Source organism: Centruroides vittatus, unplaced genomic scaffold (assembly GCF_030686945.1).
Source record: "Centruroides vittatus isolate TY-2023 unplaced genomic scaffold, ASM3068694v2 contig_391, whole genome shotgun sequence".
Taxonomy (NCBI): Eukaryota; Metazoa; Arthropoda; class Arachnida; order Scorpiones; family Buthidae; genus Centruroides; species Centruroides vittatus.
In genome coordinates this window covers 712907-733220 of record NW_027122207.1, presented here as the reverse complement: position 1 = coordinate 733220, position 20314 = coordinate 712907, and the positions used below count along the sequence as shown (strand labels likewise).

General features: G+C 31.5%; 3 protein-coding genes across 3 annotated transcripts in view; 1 reads left to right on the top strand and 2 right to left on the bottom strand.

The window, feature by feature from the left end:
- The window catches only part of IleRS (Isoleucyl-tRNA synthetase), a 74847-nt gene extending 57739 nt beyond the window's left edge, over positions 1-17108 (bottom strand). The window contains exons 1-3 of the mRNA XM_067271018.1: positions 17004-17108; positions 9347-9467; positions 3083-3239 (exon numbers count right to left, since the gene is read on the bottom strand). Coding sequence (XP_067127119.1) covers positions 3083-3239; positions 9347-9465 — 276 coding nt within the window. The 5' untranslated portion in view covers positions 9466-9467; positions 17004-17108. The remainder of the gene's footprint in view (positions 1-3082; positions 3240-9346; positions 9468-17003) is intronic.
- Positions 11510-12762, top strand: LOC136975932 (uncharacterized). Its single transcript, XM_067271101.1, has 4 exons — positions 11510-11753; positions 11831-11946; positions 12336-12482; positions 12564-12762. The coding sequence occupies exons 1-3, from the start codon at positions 11573-11575 to the stop codon at positions 12417-12419; spliced, it is 381 nt and encodes a 126-aa protein (XP_067127202.1). The 5' UTR covers positions 11510-11572; the 3' UTR covers positions 12420-12482; positions 12564-12762.
- Positions 13408-14564, bottom strand: LOC136975919 (uncharacterized). The gene is made up of 4 exons (XM_067271084.1): positions 14348-14564; positions 14077-14267; positions 13804-13998; positions 13408-13597 (listed from the first exon to the last, which is right to left on the bottom strand). Exons 1-4 carry the CDS (start codon positions 14562-14564, stop codon positions 13439-13441), a joined length of 762 nt encoding a protein of 253 aa, XP_067127185.1. The 3' UTR covers positions 13408-13438.
- Positions 17109-20314: the final 3206 nt, after the last annotated feature.

Genomic DNA, 20314 nt, shown 5'->3' with positions numbered 1-20314 from the left:
AAACAATTGATTCTAGGTGCAAAATATTGCAATTTGATAAAAATTCCCCCATATCTTAATCTTAAAAAAAAAAAAATCCTTACTAAACACTTAGGAGTGATTGAATTAGCCATTTGGAAAAGCATTTCTCAGTAGCTTAAATTTACCCATTTTGTTAAGCATTTTCAAGTTTCTGGACAACACTGATTTACAGTGACACAATGATTCTATGTAATAATATCCACAAAAATATATGGATAGCTTATTATGGATCACTGATAAATCAATGCACAAAATCTTGATTTTTAGCCAAACTCCTATAACTTTTTAACTCAAAGTTTGAATTTTCCCCCAACCAATTCAAGGTAACCAGGTCCCATTACATATGAAATAACCAAACATTGCCAGCCTTTTACTTTCCTGGCTGCTATACATAACAGAGGGAAAGTATGGTAATAAGTCAAAAAAAGACCACCAAGATTTTTACATTTTTGGATTTGGGACCTTGCAGGATGAGGAAATGAAAAAATTCAAAGGCTTTTTCTATATGTATGAATGTTTGTATGTGTGTGTATGGCACAATTTTGTTCAGCCTTTTTGAAGCTTAATAACTCCTCTGCTTTTCATCAAAAATTTCTGAAATTTTGCAGGGAGGATTGTATTAGGGGATTGATTCCATAAAATTTTGGTAGTTAAAGGTCAATAGAGTGTGAAGATAAAGGGAGTTGTGTCATATCTCAAGTAAGGTCTGAATGACGATTTTACTTGTTATTAGCATTTACAATATTTTTTTTATAAAACTTGGTCCCTATCCTCAAAATTAAGGTTTTTTTTGTCATTTTATAATAATTAAAAATATAAAAAGTTCTTTTTAATAAAATATCATAACAGATGGCACCACCAAATGTTACCAGAAAAGTTAAGCAACTTGTTGCTGGATTTTTTCTATACTGTTAAATTACAGATTATAAGTAAATTTATTTTGAAATTTAGTCTAGAGATAGACAATATCAAATGTTATAAGCATTTTATTAATCGAAATTAATTTTTAATTACTTTTAGAATTGCAGCAGAATTTAAATCCACATTTCCTGCAAACTGGATAAATATATTAACAAGTTCAAACTGAACATTAGCAAGTTTGCACAGTTGCTATTTTTTATTATAAAATGCTTTATTATAGCCTTATGAACAATCATAATGTTATAATTATAAGCATAGTTTCCTGACATTAAGCTTACATTACAGAATAAGATTGTAATGATAGCCAATCAGAGAAGTCATTTGTAAATAATGCAGCCAATAATATAAAGCAAAATTTTATCATCACTTTATCAAATATAATAACCAAGGAAAAGAAAGACATAATTTTCTAATTTCAAAAGAGTTACCAATTCACAAATTCTTTAATACTTGAAAAATACTTAAAATGATGAGAATGAAATAAAATTATGGAGGAATGTACTGTATTATTTCACAAAGTAAAAATTAAAGTAAAAAATACAAACCACATTAAATATAATAATTAAATTTTATATAATTGTGTTTTTAAATTCAAATACTGATCCATTTTATACTGTAAGATTATCACAGAAACATCAACTAAGCAAAGTTATGAACTAAGAATATCATAAAGCAATGAACAGTGGTCAAAAACAATAGAACATCTCAGCAATTTTGTTTTCAGAATATAAGCATAAAGAATTTTTGTGCAAACATTATCTATAATTCAGCTGGCTTACAAGTACCTATTGCTGACATTTTGCAAACTCTCTTGGATTTGCCCAGGAGACGCAGGTAAACATGGGCAGATTGAACTTGTTCAAGCAAAGTGGGAATTATAAAGATGGTGTCAGTAATATAAAGGACTGATGCCTCCGGAAATTTCCCAATGGCTCCATCTGTCACTGGCATTTGGAAGTCAGAGTTTGCTACTTGTAATTTCAAATTTTTTTTTTTGTAAAAAGATTTAATTTTTTGTTAATTTATTTATTTAAGTTAATTAATTAATTATTTTTTCTCAAGATTTCATGCAGACAATCTCTAGATGACAATTCTGCTTGCACCAGAAGAGTTGTCATCTGCTAGAGATTGTCTGCATAGTTTTTTTTTTCTTTATTTTTGTTGTTCTCTTTTCTTTCATTTGGGAAACTCTGACTGAATATTGTTAATGCACAATATTGTTTGTAATCATTTTTATATTTGTATAAACTGTATACACGTAGTATTAGAGAAAGCTTATTGGGAAAAAGATGTTGTAATTGAAGAAGTGTGTGACTCACTAATTTTTGCCTTGAACAACAGTGAAAGTGAATGCAACTCATCTGCTGATTCTGAAGCCAATGACAATGAAAATGTTTTGAAAGGTAAAGCAGTTTTACTAAGAAAAATAATTTATTTGCTACACTTCTAAAGCTCCAATTCCTTATAAACAAATATTTTATTACATAAATTTATGCTGCTCAGAATGAGACAGAAATCCATTAAAATAATATTGTGGTAATTTGTGCCACTTAAAATGATTTTTTTCTTCCAAAAACAGTCTTTCTACATGTAAATATTCCCTTCCATATCAGAAAAAGTACAACCCCTATTTTACAAATAGAGTGGTTTAGTTTGCACATATCTACCTGCATCAATGGTTTCAGCTAAATTGGCTGTACAATATGTGATCAGTGACTATTGATTAATTAAACTATTGTAGACTATTTATAAACTAATAAGTACAATGTAAAAACTCACTATTCTTTCCAGACATACAGTATATAATTTATAACTATATAACCATACAGATTATGTTTGTACCAAGCACAAAAATAATCTAGAAAAATAATGTAGCAATGTTAATGTTATGTTTGGTTATTTCATATATATTATCTTCATAAATTTATTTAAAGAAATGAATAGTACAATTATACAATAAGCTATGACCAATATAAAAATTATTTATTTTATACAGATGCTTATTTCTATTACAAAACATTAAATATGTAAACATGATGTGTTAATATTCAAAAATATTATTTAGGTTCAAATAATAGATATTGACAAACTTTGTTTTACTTAACACATATTCAGTCTGAAAAAATTAAAATAAACTTACAACTGGTAAGCCATGACAATCCCAGCCAAATCGCCTTTCTACATGATATCCAGACTGATGAGCATATCGTGTAACAATATCTTTAATGGTTCCTGCTAATAAATGACCATAATGAGGTAACCCAGTAGCAAATGGTGGACCATCATAAAAAGTAAACCTAAAAGTAAAGAACAAGTTAGATTCTCTAAAAATAAAAAACATATATACAATAACTACATATATACAAAGAATATATTTAACTTAGTTATATTTGCTTTGTTCCTATGCAATGCACTCTTTCACTAATCCAAACTAATTATTGCATGGGGTTGTTCATATAAGTCCTAATTTGGTTTTGAACTAAATCTGAATAACCCCATTTAATCTAGATTGGTAAAACTGTTTAGAACCATATAGGAAACAGACAGTGAACATATTCTACTTTATACAGTATATATTAAAAGTGGAAAATCCAGTTCCAGTTCCAGTGAAACTGGATCTCCCACTTCTAATATATACTATGCTGGAACTGGAACTGGAATATTGGAACTGATCTGAGTGCAAAACTCTTCTGATGGCATAGTTCCATTGGAACTGTTAAGCTAGATGGTTCCATTGGAACAATTAGGATAGATGGTCCCTGATCGGTTTTATATAAGATATAAAATGTTTGTTTCTCTATTCTTTGTTTTTTGGTCTATCTACTCTGAATTATTCTTGTTTAACTGAATCTGAGGAAAATACAGAATATCACAAAATCTGGACTCGTTACCCCTCTTGATTTCATCCCCCTTATTAACTCCTAAACCCTTTGTCCAATTTGCATTTAATTTTTCATACTTATTCTCTGGGACTCTGGGGAAAATATAGACTTTCATGAAATCCAGACAACCCACTTTTCCCGATTTGATCTTCTCAACACTTCACTACAAGCATAACAATTGTAAGCTAACATAACCAAATTTGTAATATAGTTTTCATTTTAATGTTTAGCCATTTTCCTGTTTGGATGGGCAATGCCAGACATATCTGTTGGTTACTAATAAAACAAATAATTACGAACACTAATCAAATATAAATTTTTAAAATATCTTTGTAAATTTAAAATACTCTAATTTGATTATTCCTAAAAACATGTGAAACATTTTCATTAGTTCAAGTTCAAATCCAGATAAAGAATTCACCATTCCACGGAAAACCATTTCCATAAAAGTACAGAATGAAGAACACACTAGCAGTTCTGACTGGAACTGTCTCGACATTCAGTGTGAAACTGTCCCTCATAGTTCCAAGTCTGGAACAGTTCCAACCAGAGCTATCAACCTCTAGTATATACTGTATAGACAAATGATCATTTTTATTATATGATATTGTAAGGTTATTGTAAAGTTATATTGTAAAGTTATTCACAAAAATCCATTAATAATAGCAAAGTTTCATGAATGACTTTATAGTCTTATAATTTATAAATAAAGGATTTTTCAATGAAATTATTACAGACAAAAATATTTTACAATTACAATTTTAATGCATACATGCATAAAAGAAAGACTTCGGCTGTACATGAAGTGTTTAGCCGGCAGAAAAGAGGTTAAGGGAAAGAGAAGGGGAAGAAGGAGGAAAAAGGAGATAAACAATAGAGAGAGGTAGGATCTCTCTGAACAGCATACATATGGCTACAGTACCCTCCATGATTGATGTTGGTGTGCAGTTTTTAGGCTGCATGGTCATAGTCTCCCGAAGGGTCTAAAAGAAAACCTGAGTGTAGTGAACACCAATAATTGAGTGCTGCCACGAATAGCTAAGTGTAGAAGTTAGTGCCAAGTGACTGTTAGTAGGAAGACTTATATCTACTTAATACTAATAAAACTGAATGTAATTGCAAATCTTAATACTACTTAACAGTTAGACAGACAATGCGAAAAGCAAACGAACACAATGACAAACTAGATGAGACAAACAGACCTACAGAGACAAACAAGCAAGACCCCCAAAAAATTTTTATTTATTTTTTAATTTTTTTTTTAATTTTAATGCAAACAAACTTTTGAAATTCTTCTTATAGCAAAAAATGTTTTTAAATTATATTAAATTCTCTTTATGATATGTTGCTATAGTTAATGATAGATATAAAACTCTAAAAAAATTTATATATTAGAATAAGTGAATATATGAAATGTTATGCAAATTTCTAATTTAGTTATTTAGAATCAGTTATTTTAAACTAAAAAACAACAAAGAAAAATTTCCCAAATTTTTGACTATAAATATGATTATAAAAATCATATATATATTTAATCAGGTTTCAAGTACTTTCACTTGTGACATTATAAATTTCAGGAATTTTGAACAAAGATTTTTAAAATTTTAAAAAACGTTCTTTTTACAGAAGTAATGAATGGCAATTGCAAAAAATTAAATAGCAGATAAAGTGACAAATTATTACATAAAAATACATAAATAAAAATAAAAAATGAATTATAATACAAATGATAAAAACGAGTTATGAAACGTTACACATATAAGTGTAACATTTATTCTTTACACGTATAAGTGTCAAGAACAATTAATGAAATGCATAGGCAAAAATGCATAAGGTAGTGAGTAGCTCAGCCATACCCATACCCAGTGTAAACAAACACTTGCAAACCTGCAGCCAATGCTCTGGAATGGATAAAGTGGGAGTATTGACTGGTTGCAGTCTGTAAAGACAGAGTGACTCCAAGAAAAAAGTTCTATCACTATCTGTAGTGCATATCAAGATAGTAAACATTGCAAGTCATCTCAGGTAGGTGTGTAGTGCTCAAGAACTGTAAGTGGCAAGCTTGATTGAAAAATGCTTTATGTTCCTTTAAACTCTAGATTCCAGATTTTTCATGTGTAAGGAGGAAATTCTAATTGTTAAAAAAAAATACAACATAGTGAGAGGGCAGAGATGAATGATATAGACCAGTGATTTTCAACCAGTGTGCCATGAGAGGATCATAGATGTGCCTAAATTTTTGAAGGCTGTGTTTGAAAGTTTTTGAAAATTATTAAATAAATTATTTTTTAAAAAAGCCCAAAGAACAGTAAGTGTAAATGTCAAAATTAAAATCTCTTTAAATTGATTATATGAGTTTTTCATTGTTATAATAAATAAATGTATACATAATATAACAAAAAAATATATATTCATAAGCAAAATTTTATGTGCCTAACACTGAATTATTTCATTTAAAATGAAATTTTCTAAACTACAACATACCACACTGTGAAATATATAATAATGAACACAGAACCAATTACCAGTGTGAATAAAACAAAAAAACAATCTCTGTTATTCAAATTATGTTTCTTTTAAAAACTTTTACGTTCTGAACAACAATCCATCAGGTAACCATTATCACACCTAAAGAAGAACTCAAAAGGAGTTAAAAAATGTTTGTGTAGAGATTGTTTTTTGTTTTCTTCACACCAGTAATTGGTTCTGTGTTCATTATCATAAAATTTTCTTTAAATCAAAAATACAGTAAGACCCCACTTAATGCTGATTCAATATAATGCAGTCTGCTCAAAGCCTAAAAGAAGCTCAAAATTTACGCCGATTTAAATTCTCGCAGCATTTCATTGATTCATATATAATACAATTATTTACGAACATGATCCAATCAGAAAAAAGGGTACTTTCTTTAAATCTACAGGTTTTTGGTGCAAGTTTGGAAAAAATATAACATCATGGATGTCATAGGGAATATCTGCTTCGCTTGGCAAGAATTAACTGAAAAATGCATGAATGGAGTGTGGAAGAAGTTATGGCTGGAGGTATCCAAGAATTCTCAACGAGAATAGCCTATCGTTAGGATGACCAAACTTAACTTAATCGATACAGCAGGACTAGGAAATGTAGATGAGCAGGATATTGAGGAGTTACTGCAAATTACTAGTGAGAGCCTTACCAACGATGACCTTCAAGAACTGGCAGAACAAGGAATTCATGTAGAACTGGAAAACAAAGATTTTGAAAATGAAGAATCCAAAAAATTTCTCTACAGATTTCCATAGTAAAAGTTTGGTAATGATAACCGAAATTGTTAATCAAACTGTAGTGAATGATCCAGATTTTGAAAGGAGTGCAAAAGCAAAACGAGGCATTTTGGATGCGATCTTCTGCTACTGACATTTGCTTAAGGAAAGAAAAAAGCGACAAATGAAACTTCACAACTTTATTGCAAAAAACAAGAATTTTAGAAAAGTCAGGACCTTCGTCACAAAAAATGAACTTTACATTTCTGTGTGCATATGTTTATGGTTATTTAACATATATTATTATACAAATTAATCTATTGGGTTGTTCGGAAAGTTCGTAGCGATTTTTGATAGCCGACAGTTGAGACACCGATTGACGCAAAAATGATTAGAATTGTACAAACCAATGAATATTACGATAAATGACCTTGAGACGCGTCTGTTACAAAAAAACCGTTAAGATTATTCAAATAGCGTTTAATTTGGCTCATTGCAAAAATGGATGCGAACAACGTGCATTATCGACACTTGTTTCTTTTCTTTTTTCGTAAACGCAAAAATGCTGTACAAACAGCAAAAAAGATATGTGATGTTTATGGTAGGAGTGCTGTATCAGAATCAACTGTTCGAAAGTGGTTTGCAAAATTTAAAACGGGTAATTTCAGCCTTGAAGATGCTCCTCGCTCAGGAAGACCTCCTGTTATTGAAGAGGACCAAATCAAAGCATTATTGGATGAAAACCCTCATTACACAACTCGAGAGATTGCAGACATAGTGAAGTCATCAAACAGTACTGTATTTCAACATCTAAAGAAGCTCGGATACGTGAATCGTTATGACATTTGGATACCTCACGACTTAACGGAAAAAAACTTACTGGATCGCATCTCCATTTGTGATTCTCTTGAAAGACGAAATGAAAATGACCCTTTTCTGAAGCGTTTAGTGACAGGTGATGAAAAGTGGATCATTTATAACAACATCAGCCGAAAACGATCGTGGGGTAAGAAAAATGAATCACCATTAAAAACTCCAAAGGCCGGTCTTCATCCAAAGAAGGTCATGCTCACTGTCTGGTGGGATTGGAAAGGAATCCTGTACTATGAGCTGCTTCCACAGAATCAAACAATTGATTCTGATAAGTATTGTTCCCAATTGGATAAGCTGAACATGGCAATTAAAGAAAAACGTCCGGAACTGGCCAATAGAAAAGGCATTGTGTTTCACCAAGATAATGCCAGACCTCACACGTCTTTACGAACACGCCAAAAATTATTGGAACTAGGCTGGGATGTTTTACCCCACCCCCCTTACTCACCCGACCTTGCCCCGTCGGACTACCATTTGTTCCGTTCTCTACAAAATTCCCTTCATGATAAAAACTTTGATACTTTGGAAGCTTGCAAAAACCACGTGGATCAGTTTTTCGCGGAAAAAACTGGAAAGTTCTACGAAGAGGGTATCATGAAGCTGCCCCATAGATGGCAACACGTCATTAAAAACAATGGCGCATACATAATGGAATAAAAGTATATTTTTAGTATTAAAACAATTTCTTTTATTTCTCTTAAAAATCGCTACGAACTTTCCGAACAACCCAATAAAAATAACTTAAAAGTAAAGCAAAATTTGTTTATTTTTGGTCGCGTGTTCTCCTATCCCTATTTACTCTATGTTAAAATCACTTCATTTAACACTATTTCGTTTAGCGTTTTGTCATCTAGGAACATATCCCCTGCGTTAAGCGGGATCTTACTGTATATCTATAATTGTCCATATTTAGTTCAAATTATTTTATCCTAGAAATAGCAGGACATTGGACAGATTTCTAAAGGCAATTATCATGAAATTTTTAAATGCAAATTAGGACTTAATATTAATTGCTTTTCTTATGTAAATGAAAATTATTAATTTAAATAACTTTTATTGTAACCTGCTGCTATTTTAAGGAACAACAATACTGTTTTATTTAATTGACAAAAAATATACACAAAAAGAATTAGGTCAAGTGACAAGCAATATGGCGATAGAATGTTTACAAACATAACTTTAAATCATGTGATTTTTTTCTGCTGAAATTTAATTACAGGTTCAAGTGTGCTGTGAGATAAAAAAGGTTGAAAGACACTGATATAAGCAAACAATAATTGAAGGAGAAAAATAACACCTGATTCAATTATTGCATTTTGTATTTAACAGTTGTGTATACATCCACTAATTCTCATAAATCATACATAAATATAAATTTGTATTTGAATATATTAAAAAATAATTTACCTTGGTCTTCCTTTTGATAATTTTAAACTTGTTTTAAAGGCATCAACATCTTTCCAAAACTGAAGTATTTTTTCTTCTTCTTTGGGAAATTCAATATACTCAGGCACGGGTTGTACCATCTCTAATTTAGAACATTAAAAATATATATATAATTTTAATAATAATTTTATATATATAATTTAAAATTAATGAAATAATTAATACTACTGAAGGAAATTTATAAACTTAAATTTTTCACTGCATAAAACAAATTTAATGATCTTTATTTTACTTATGCATGACTAGAATCTAATCTAAACAAGTCTAAATCTAGACTTTATTGTCTTACAAGTATACTTTGTTTTGGTTGAAGGTATTATGGTACACTATATCGGTTAATGTGTTTTTAATTTCTTGTCTATAGATCAATTTAAAATAATTATTACTATATTCTTCATAGATTTGCCTGTAAGTACTAGGGCTGTGAAGTAAGAGTCAAAAACAAATTTGTTTCTAGAACAGAGTCAGAGTACCCAAAAATGGACTAACAGTGATTCATGTTTTCTCAATATGTACTTTATATTAAACTCCTAACAGGAGCATTAATCTCCTATCTTGCATTATAGAAGCCTACTGTAATGCAAAATCTTATTTATGACAATTCCTCTACTTTATATTTATTTGAATATCACTGATTTTCTTTTCAGAAATTTACATTCTCATGTATTCTGTTAGTTAATTTTAAATTTTTGTCGTCAAAAAACCCACAAAAACTGACTAAGATGACTTGGGTTAAATCTAATGTTTCTGACAACATCTACTTTACTATAACCACAGATAGAAAAAACATTTTGTATGTCAATGAATGATTGATGATGATAGTAGCAATAATGAAAAACTCTGTGGGAAAAAAATACATACTTTTAGTTTTGATAGGAATGCTGAACAATTCACTTGGTAGTGATGAAATGCCATTCTGGGTTAATATAATCAAAGTATATTTTTTAAAAATTATTATTTAGAGCAGAGATTTCCAAAATGGTCAATATTGACTGACCAAAATAAAGCATTTTCGAGGGTCTAAAATTAATGAATTGAAAACAGTTCATTAAAAATTTATGTACATCACAGTTCAAGCTATTATAAATCTGCATACTGTAAGTAGATCTTTTCTGGAAAACAGTGTGTCAGAATATCGCGTGATAAATAAATCTGATAAGCTATCTAGCTTATCAGATTTATTTATCATCATTATTAACTGTGTTACAAAAAAAACAGAAAAGAGAATCAACAAAAGATTGAAGAAGTTAACGTTCAAAAAAAAAAATTTAGCAATTTCTGATTTAAAACCTGCTTCTAAATGACTGACTGGCTCAGAATTTTGAAAAGTTCAACTCCATTTCCTGCAGATGGAGTTGAACTTTCTAAAGTCAGTCAGTCAGAATCAGTATACCAACACCACAGCCTGATAAATACTCTAATATACAGGAAATCCTTGTTAATTCAAACTCAGATAGCTTGAAATCCCATTAGTTTGTAACTGTACTTTTGTCCTGGCCAGGGATATAGAAATTTACATTTTAAGGAATTCAGTTAGTTCAAAATAGTTACTTCAAAATTTGAAATGAAAAATCTGTCCAAACTGTGATATGCATATGTTAACTCGTTCATTTAGATCAGTGATTACCAAACTTTTTAAGCCACCACCCACTTGATTTCCTAAACTTATACCCAACTTCTCCCACCCACACCCCAATGCCCCATAACCCATTCTCCTTGTGCGAAAGGCTTGGATATATTCTTAAAAGAACTTTTCTATGAACCTCACACTTTGTGTCCTTAAGCCGTGGTCACACTATGCGACTTCCAGCCGCGCAGGCAACCGCAACCGCAACAAGCGCGAGTCGCGCACGTCTTCTCGTGGTCACACATTGTTCGTTGACGTTGCAACTCGGAACACGTGACCCTATAATAAACCAATAAAATTACAGTAGCTTGTTTTTGTCTATTTTTGTGAATTTACCGACATTTTACTTTCTACTTCAGAGTATTTATGGAATTTTAACCACTTTTATTATTAAAATGGCAAGCAGTTCCTTTTCTGAAATGAATAAGAGAAAAAAGGCAATAATTTTGTTACAGCTGGCGAGAATACACGAAGAAAAAAATAAGGAAAAACGCTCATGCTGGGTTAAAACTTGGCGAAATGAAAATAAACGGGCTGAACAATCGTGCTTCCACCAGCTGATGAACGAATTAAGGCTTTCGGATGCCGAAGGTTATAGGGGATATATCCGTATGGATACAAATACTTTCCAAAGTATTTTAAGGAGGATAACCCCCGTAATAGCTAAAGAAGATACACATCTTCGAGGTTCTATTTCACCCGGAGAACGTCTTTCGTTGACACTTCGTTATTTAGCTACCGGTAAGAATATAATATATTTTGTATTTAATTTATATTTTATGCAATCTTACGATTAAAATGGTTCATATATAATTTAGGAGAAACGTTTCGTAGTTTGGCATACCAATTTAGAGTGGCCCATAATACAATATCAGTCATTATCCCAGAAGTTTTGGATGCCATTTATCAATCTTATAAAAGTGAATATTTGAGGGTAAGTGTTGTTCAGAAGAAAACTTGAATGATTTAATTCATTTTTAATCGATATATTTTTTTCTTTTATGTAAGCATTTATTTTATTCAATTGTATATTATTAAATGTAATCAAATAAATCTAACAATAACTTTCATAAATTCAGATTTGATTTATATCAAATATAGCATTTAACTTTTGTATTAATTCAATTTTAATACATTTAATGTTACTATCAAGATATGTTTGACAAATATACAACACTAGGTATATCTCAATAATGTTAATTTGAAAAAAAATTGTGCAGAAAAAATTTATTTCAAATGCTCTTAAAGAAATTCATATTATTTTGATTTTTAACTTTATTATTATATTGGCTACATCAATTTAAAATTGTTTATTTTTCTAAGGTACCATCTACAGTATGTGAATGGGAAGATATTGCTAGGAATTTGATGAAATGTGGCAATTTCCTCATTGCCTTGGTGCAATAGATGGAAAACATGTACAAATCATATGTCCTAAGCAATCTGGATCTGCTTATTATAATTACAAAGGTAGTATTTTTGTTATTAGTCAATTATTTAAGGTTGTACTCAGTTATTCTGTTTGCTAAAACTCTATTTTTTCCAAATTAGGATTTTATAGTGTGGTTATGATGGCAATAGTGCGAGCAGATCTTTCATTTACATATGTGGATGCAGGCACTAATGGGAGACAAAGTGATTCTTCGATTTGGAATGCATCAAATCTGAAGAAAGCCATTGATGATGGAAAGTTAAACTTTCCACCAGATAGTCCTCTTCAAAGTGGAGGACAGCCAATTCCATATGTATTTGTTACAGATGAAGGAATTGGTATGTCTTCACGAGTAATGAGGCCTTACCCAATGAAACAGTTGACAGCTGAGAAATCCATCTTTAATTATAGGTAAAAGAGCTATTTAATATTAATTATTTAAGACAGTTTATTATTATTATTAGTGTATAACTAATGAAAACTGTTTAATTTAATTCAAATTGAAATTATTGTTAGATTATCAAGAGCAAGGAGAGTTGTCGAAAATGCATTTGGCATCCTCACTTCTGTTTGGCGAGTCTTCTCTACAGTGATTTTATTATCCCCGGATAAGACTGCAAAAATCATCCTAACATGTTGTGTTCTTCACAACATGTTACGGGAAATAAAAATAAAATCTTATCTCACAGTTGCTACCAGTGACAACTTTGGAGAGCAACATCAACAGTTTACACCCTTGGAAAGCAGTCGTAATTTAAATCCATCAACAACAGTGGCAAAAGCAATCCGTGATGAATTCAAAACATATTTTAATACTGTAGGCCAAGTAGAATGGCAATGAGATGAAATTTGTTTATAAAATTATTTATAATAAATGTGAAATGTAAAAATATTTAAAAAGTTTGGAATTATTATGATTATGTCATTATAAATGATACACTATTTTGAGTTAAGAAATACAACTTTGATACAATAAGTGAAAGATATTTATTAATTAATTATTATTCATAATATTTTTTTCTTCTTCTACAATAAGTGAAAATATTTTCATCTGCAAATCTAAGGCATTTTCCTGGGGAAGTGTTCTTAGTTTGGCAGCTACAAGATTGCCAAATTCATCGAACACATCCTTCTTTGGTTCATTACAGAGAGCCTGAAAAAATATTTAATAGACAATCTTAAATGAAAAGGCAGATCAGGTTTTCAGTCATATTATTTAATAATAATCTTTGTATTTGTATAATATTTATAGTATCAGTTACTAAAGTGAACACTTACTCAATAATTTTGAGTTGTTTAGTTGTTCACTCTGAGCTGTAAACTATAAATAAATAAATTATACATTTTTAAATAACTTACATTCATTGCACATTTGTAAAAATTTTCTTTCTCCTTTTCTGCCATCTTTTTTTTCTTCTTAGGTGGCTGTGCATCAAATGTACATGGTGACAATGAAATACTTTCATTTAACATTTCATTATCATCATGCACATCTATATTTGCTTCTTCTGCCTCATCAGATATGCAGCCAGAAGTGGATTGTGTTTGATTTAACTATAAATAGAAATAGGCTATATTTAATTAATTTTTACCTACTTTAATATATAAAATATATATAACTTATATAATTACATCGTATGACGACAGCGGTGACATCGTTTTCTTGTATGAATTTAAAAGAAAACTCATAGACGACCAATGTTCCCACGTTGGTTTATATACCTCGTGTTCACCACATCCACTTCGCCTGCTGTCATCTACTTTTTTTTTAATTCTTAGAAACAACGTTCGAAGATGGTGGAATTTTTTACTTAGTCCTTTAGCTATATTTAAATCAATATTGTCGTTACCAAACTAAAAACAATCAACATTCTATATCCAGAAATCTAAAAATGGTACTTACGATCAACGCCGAGACTTTCACTAATCTCACGCCATGCCTGCGCTTTTTTATCTTTTCTTCGATAAAATGAAGAATTAAAGTCCCACAGGCATTCGTGAGACTGGATGAGTTCGATCAACCTGGATTCTATATTCCCCGGTATATACCGGTAATCACGGGTGAAGATTGTCTTTCTGGATTCTATACACGTGTCATCCATATTCTTGTTATCCGCCATGATGAACTATTTTCAATGTTGCCACCGCATGACGTGGCTCAAAGGCGTTTGCTGATTGGATGCGCGTTTGCAACCGTCGCCAGTAGAACAAACTTTTTTGTTTCTAGTTGTGGTTGCAGCCGCGCCGGTTTTCGAGGGGGGATTACTAGTTAACGGGAACAGCCGTCGCGGTTGCAGTTGCCGCGCGGCTAGAAGTCGCATAGTGTGACCACGGCTTTATAGTACATTGTTCTACACATCTGGAAACCATTAAACACAATGTTTCTTCTTATCCATTTTAATGAAGGAAAGGAAAAGGTGGTCAGTGACTCCAATCCTTGCCTACAGTTACTGTTCAGTACCCTGCCTCCAGTGCCCCCTGCCACCTACTTGCTTATTCACCCCCCTAGATTTACTCACTACCCACAGAGGGGGCAGTAGCACTCACTTTGGAAACCACTGGTCTAGATCAAAGTGCCTCCATACTATAAGAGAACAATAGACCAAGAACAACTCTAATCTGTTCAATATGGCTTTGTTTCTCTTCTCCAGTAACACATTTTCAGGGGTCACCTTATGCACGGACAGCCCTTTTTTTTCTCTTATCTCATAAAATATAGCTAGGTTTTTGGAACTGCAAGATTAGATTACAAGTAGCAGATTGAGATATTTGTAGGCTCCAGACTACTATATTTGGGTGACTTATTACATTTTGGGCCACGTTAAAAATAATTTGGGCTATAATTTGAGGAATTCTGCTTTACTTTTTATAAAACCTATCTGGCAACCTTTCAGGTTCTTAATGGACACATGCTGTTTATCTGCAGTTTATTCATATTATTAATTATTATTAATTAAAATAGTTTTCTGTATATGTAGCCGTATACTGTTTCCTTAATAAATTTCATCAATTATGTAGCATTTGTGTATTGTACAGAAATATGTAAATCTCGGATAATTCAAAACTCAATAATTCAAAGTCGCGATTATTTCATCCCTTGAATTTCAAACTAACAAGGATTTCCTGTATTTGAAGTGAAAAACTATAAACATTTTCCTATATATGAAAATTTAGATATTCCAGTAATGAAACCAAAAATTCTCTCTCTGCTTGGCACCACTGACATCTTGCTAGGTTCCAGCATCCCTAAAAGGGAAAATCTTCATAAGATATTCTGCTCTAAAACTTTTCATCCTTTGTTTTAGCAAGATACTAAAAAATGAATCTTATTTTCTATGAGTATCTTTTAACTGTTGACTAGAAATAACCTTAAGATTTACATATCATATATAAAACAGTTTAATTTTGTTAAAGTGTATGCAGCATCAATCTCATGCACAAATATGTCAACAAATAACTTCATGTTGATAATACACTTCATATAAGCACACTTTCTTGTAAATGGAAAATAATAATTTTAAATGCTAAGTTAGGATACTGCTCCAATATTTTTCTTAATTTTGCAAATCATTCAACACTGCAGAAAGCAAGTTTTAGACCAAAAATCTACAAAGTGTCACTCCTGGACTCGTAATTTTTTTCTTCTTTTCTTTGTGAAGGAATGGCTACAATCCTAACAAGATTGTGGCTGTAGTATAGATTACCACCTATGGAATTTCGGGACTGAGTATATATTTGAACTCAGGAGACCGAGATGAGTTCAACGATACCCTACTTTTGAACTGGAGACCAAAAATAAGAAAGTTATAATATTTACGATTTCTTGCCTTTCACAGTGCATTCCATGCCATTTCAGATTTTTCTGCTGCCTAGCGATCGAGAGGTGGCACCCTCATGTTTAGGGGGTTTTTAGAAGTCCCTAGTAAGTTGTAACAGAGTGTTCAAAATGCAATTTTTAGTTGTACTTGTGAAAATTTTCACTTTTAAATTTTACCCCATTTTTGAGGGTCTCGAAAAGTTCACATATAGTCATTTTGGGGGGCCTGTATCTCGCAAAGGCTCGCCCATACACCCATGGTTTATTAGACTTTTTTTGTTCCTATTAATATGCTCTACAGCCCTGTTAAGGTCCCAACCCCCTCACACACATCTAGAATTGTGCCAAATTTTGGGTATTATTAATGTAAAACTAGTATTGATTGTATATAAATATTTTTAAATTTCGAAACCAAAAGTTAACGACAAGTTTATCAAAACTGAAATAATATTTATTTTCAAGTAATTGAAAATTACGTTGTTTTTTTGTAAAATTTCGTTGTTTACCTATTGCTCAAATTACATAACATGTTCATATGTAAAATAATTAAAATAAGTGATTAAATTTTCACACAAACTGTAAACAAGTGGCTTATGCAATGTATGGAAAATACTTCATTTGTCATCAAACTGAAAGTTATGACAACTCGATCAATATAATAATGGTATATTTTCCTATTACATTTGATTTTATGTATTAGTTGAATTTAAAACACTATCTTCCGCTTTCATTCTAAATTTACCTCTTTTAGTCAGCTCAAACCGCGTGTCCACGCTGGTCCCGGCTTTCCTGTGTCGCTTCTTTACACTTTTTGCCAAATTGCTATGAAAAAAAAAGAAAATATCGCCAAAATATCTCATCAGAAAATATATGTTTGAATGCATATATAAGAAAATTTTTCAATTAAATTTCTAAAATAAAATTTTTATAAATGTAAATATATTCTGTTTTTTATATTTAGTAGAACGAATAAAGTAATAAAGTAGCATCGTCGAATTGAAAAGAAATTTCGGCCGGAGATAGATATATATCATGCATAGGCCCATTTATAATATATATTATCGGCCGTATGGACGAAGCAGTTACACGTCGGCTTACCGCTTTGGAGACCCGGGTTCGAATCTGAGCAGTAGCGAGCATTAATCCAATATGGGCCATGCCGAGTCGAGTTGTCATCAATTATTTTTAAATTAGAAGTTACAAAATGCACATAGTGGCGGGCCGAATATCAGCTTGCCTGAGCCATTCCATGGCGGCGCTCATCCGAATTATTTAAAAATTTTAAGTAATAATCTGCGTTTGCCGCGAGCCAGACGTCTATTCGTATTGATTTATTTTTTCGAGTGAAATATAACGTATATTAAAATAAAGAACGGTTCGCAAGAAAACTCTCGGATTTCCAATGGATCAGTTCATCACTGGATAATAGCGCCCTCAATCTTGGGTATATTGCATGCAATATTCATGCAATTCTGCCGATGATAGGATAGCCAATGCGGTTAAGAAATCGAAAAACCTAAGAAATTTTTCGGAGAGGGATCTGTCCTAGATATCTTGGGTACCATCCACCACAACCTGGATCTTGACTGCTAATCTTGACCGCTCGGCCATCCGACCGCACTGGGGCGGTCGGATGGCCGAGCGGTCAAGATTAGCAGCCTGCCGCCCTGGGGAACCCGGGATTGAATCCGGACGGGTCGAAAACTCCCCAGGAATTTTTCGGAGAGTGGTCCGTCCGGATATATCGGTACCCATCCTTCACCACCCGGCTGCCCCATTGTGGGCCTGGCCGAACCCATAATGGGATTGCTATAAGAGCCCTCTTATTGCCCACAGGGCAAAAAGAGTTACAAAAAAAAAAAAAAAAAAAAAAAAAAAAACCTGGCTGCCCCATTATAGTATGATTAAAAGCTTTCTTAAGATGACAACCATTTTTTTTCTTTTTGGTCGGACCACTGTTTTCTCCTTCTTATGACCCTGAATTATTTGTATTGACTGTAGCCATCCATAAGTTTTTAATTTCATGAACTTTCAATAAAATTTAATTTTATAACACATATTTATAGCAACTCTCATATTATGAGCATCTTTAAACGAAAGCAGAGAAAGTAAGAAAGCTGTGAAAGATGTTCTACAGCAGCTCTTTTCACAGTGCATGCCCAACCGGATGTTCACCGGAAACTGTTTATAAAACACTAAAGCCAGGCAGGATAAGTTTTTTCATCTTTTTCGGCTTGTATTCTTCTTTATATTTAATTGCATTTAGCATAAATCGATTCCCTCTGTTCTAAATATTTAAATCTGTGTGTTATTGTGAAAGTGAAAAATTTAATGCTTAATAAATATGAAATACTTGTATGTTTGGTATATATTTGTAAGATTTTAACCTATCAATAAAGATTTATGCTCATATTCCATATAAATAAAATTAATTATATAGTAGAATTTTAAATTTTGACAATAATATTTTATTTTACCCAATAAATTTCATAAATATTTTGTTTCCGGTATTTATTTGATCGAATAGACGTGTTTTGCGGTTCGAGTCTAAATCGAAACTACGAAACTATTTTGGTCTGTTCCAGAGACATAGGACCCGTCTTTCACCAGTTTGAATAACTGCAGGCCTGACCAAACGCGTGATGCTTTTTTTTTTTTTTTTTTTTTTTTTTTTTTAACTGCTCGATGTCTGTCCGTTAAACGGTGATGAGTACAAAAGGGATTCTCTTAGTTTCTGCAGAGGAAAAACAATCGAAAAAAGTTATTTTTATACAAAAGTGGAAACTTTTACAGCATTTGATATTCCTTTGGACTTTTAGAAGTTTTTAAATAAATATTATAGGCTATTATTTTAACTTGACTTCCTATTTCAGACCAATTACAATATCCCTTTATTTCGGAATACATAGTATGTTCGTAAAAAACGAACATATTCTGACATAATGAAATTTATACACAATTTTCCATACGACACCATTGAGGCACCAAAAAGAATCACAAGGACTATAATTTTTAAGTAATATTTTAAGAAACTAAGTTAATTTTCACTTTTTCAATTATTAAATTTTTAAAAAGTTGAAGTAAACAAAATACAACTTTATTTTCAATATAAAAATTTAAATGAAATTTTCATTTTATAAATTTAGGAGGAATTAATTTATTCAGTCGCTGAATCTTCGGGCTTTAATGTCAAATATTTATATAAAATATTCATTTTGGCCATGAAAAGTTTATTATCATACAATATCGTCGGTGGTAAATTTGAGCTTTCTCCTTTGGATCATTTTTTGTAAAAATATCGATTGTTTCAACAAAAATTTGAAAAATGATTTTTGATTAAGATTTGTTGCATAGGAATTTCTTCGAAATAATATTGTTTGCCAGGTATTGAATATAAAATCTTAAATAGAATTCGACAGGAAATTAACGAAAAAAGAATCTTTAAGCTTACCATAGCTATGCAAATACGAAATTTTATAACTCATAACTCAAAGCAAAGTTTATTTTAGCTGTTTAGCGACGTCACTTTGAAAACGATGTAAAGTACAGTATGGATGTATAAGACTATTATCTTTGTAAATGGACATATCTTTACATAAATTCTGCACACCAGTAACTTGAAAGAATAATCTGATATCCGTTGTTAACAGCCATAACACTTGGTATTTGTCTGTCTCCAGAGCGACAGACAAATACCAAGTTGGATCTCGGAAATTTCAAAGTAGTCTGTTCAGATATATCAGGCTTGTTCCTCATAATCTAGTTATCTCATTGAGAACCGCGACGGATCTGTTGTAAAAATTCCTTTGACGCTTAAGAGAGAAGTTTAAAGAAAAAATGCCCAATTATTAGTGTTGGTACATTTTTCCATAGTCTTTCATATTACTCCTGCCAATAACAGATCCAGAAATCTTTAGAGGAGGTACAGAAAGGAAACAATGTTTTACAAAATTTTTTACTACCTGAGATACCCGGCTTTAATCGGAAAAATCCTCAGAAAGGCAGCTACGCCCCGCACACCCCTTTGAATCGACCCCTGAGTCTTGCATATTT

What these genes read in the sequence shown, in the direction of transcription:
- LOC136975932 (XM_067271101.1), top strand. Translation starts at nt 11,573, where the DNA reads ATGAACGAATTAAGGCTTTCGGATGCCGAAGGTTATAGGGGATATATC. An exon ending in ACTTCGTTATTTAGCTACCG is followed by an intron (nt 11,754 to 11,830) that starts GTAAGAATATAA and finishes TATATAATTTAG; the next exon opens with GAGAAACGTTTCGTAGTTTG. An exon ending in ATAAAAGTGAATATTTGAGG is followed by an intron (nt 11,947 to 12,335) that starts GTAAGTGTTGTT and finishes TATTTTTCTAAG; the next exon opens with GTACCATCTACAGTATGTGA.
- LOC136975919 (XM_067271084.1), bottom strand. Translation starts at nt 14,564, where the DNA reads ATGGCGGATAACAAGAATATGGATGACACGTGTATAGAATCCAGAAAG. An exon ending in CACCGCTGTCGTCATACGAT is followed by an intron (nt 13,999 to 14,076) that starts GTAATTATATAA and finishes TTCTATTTATAG; the next exon opens with TTAAATCAAACACAATCCAC. An exon ending in TTTACAAATGTGCAATGAAT is followed by an intron (nt 13,598 to 13,803) that starts GTAAGTTATTTA and finishes ATATTTTTTCAG; the next exon opens with GCTCTCTGTAATGAACCAAA.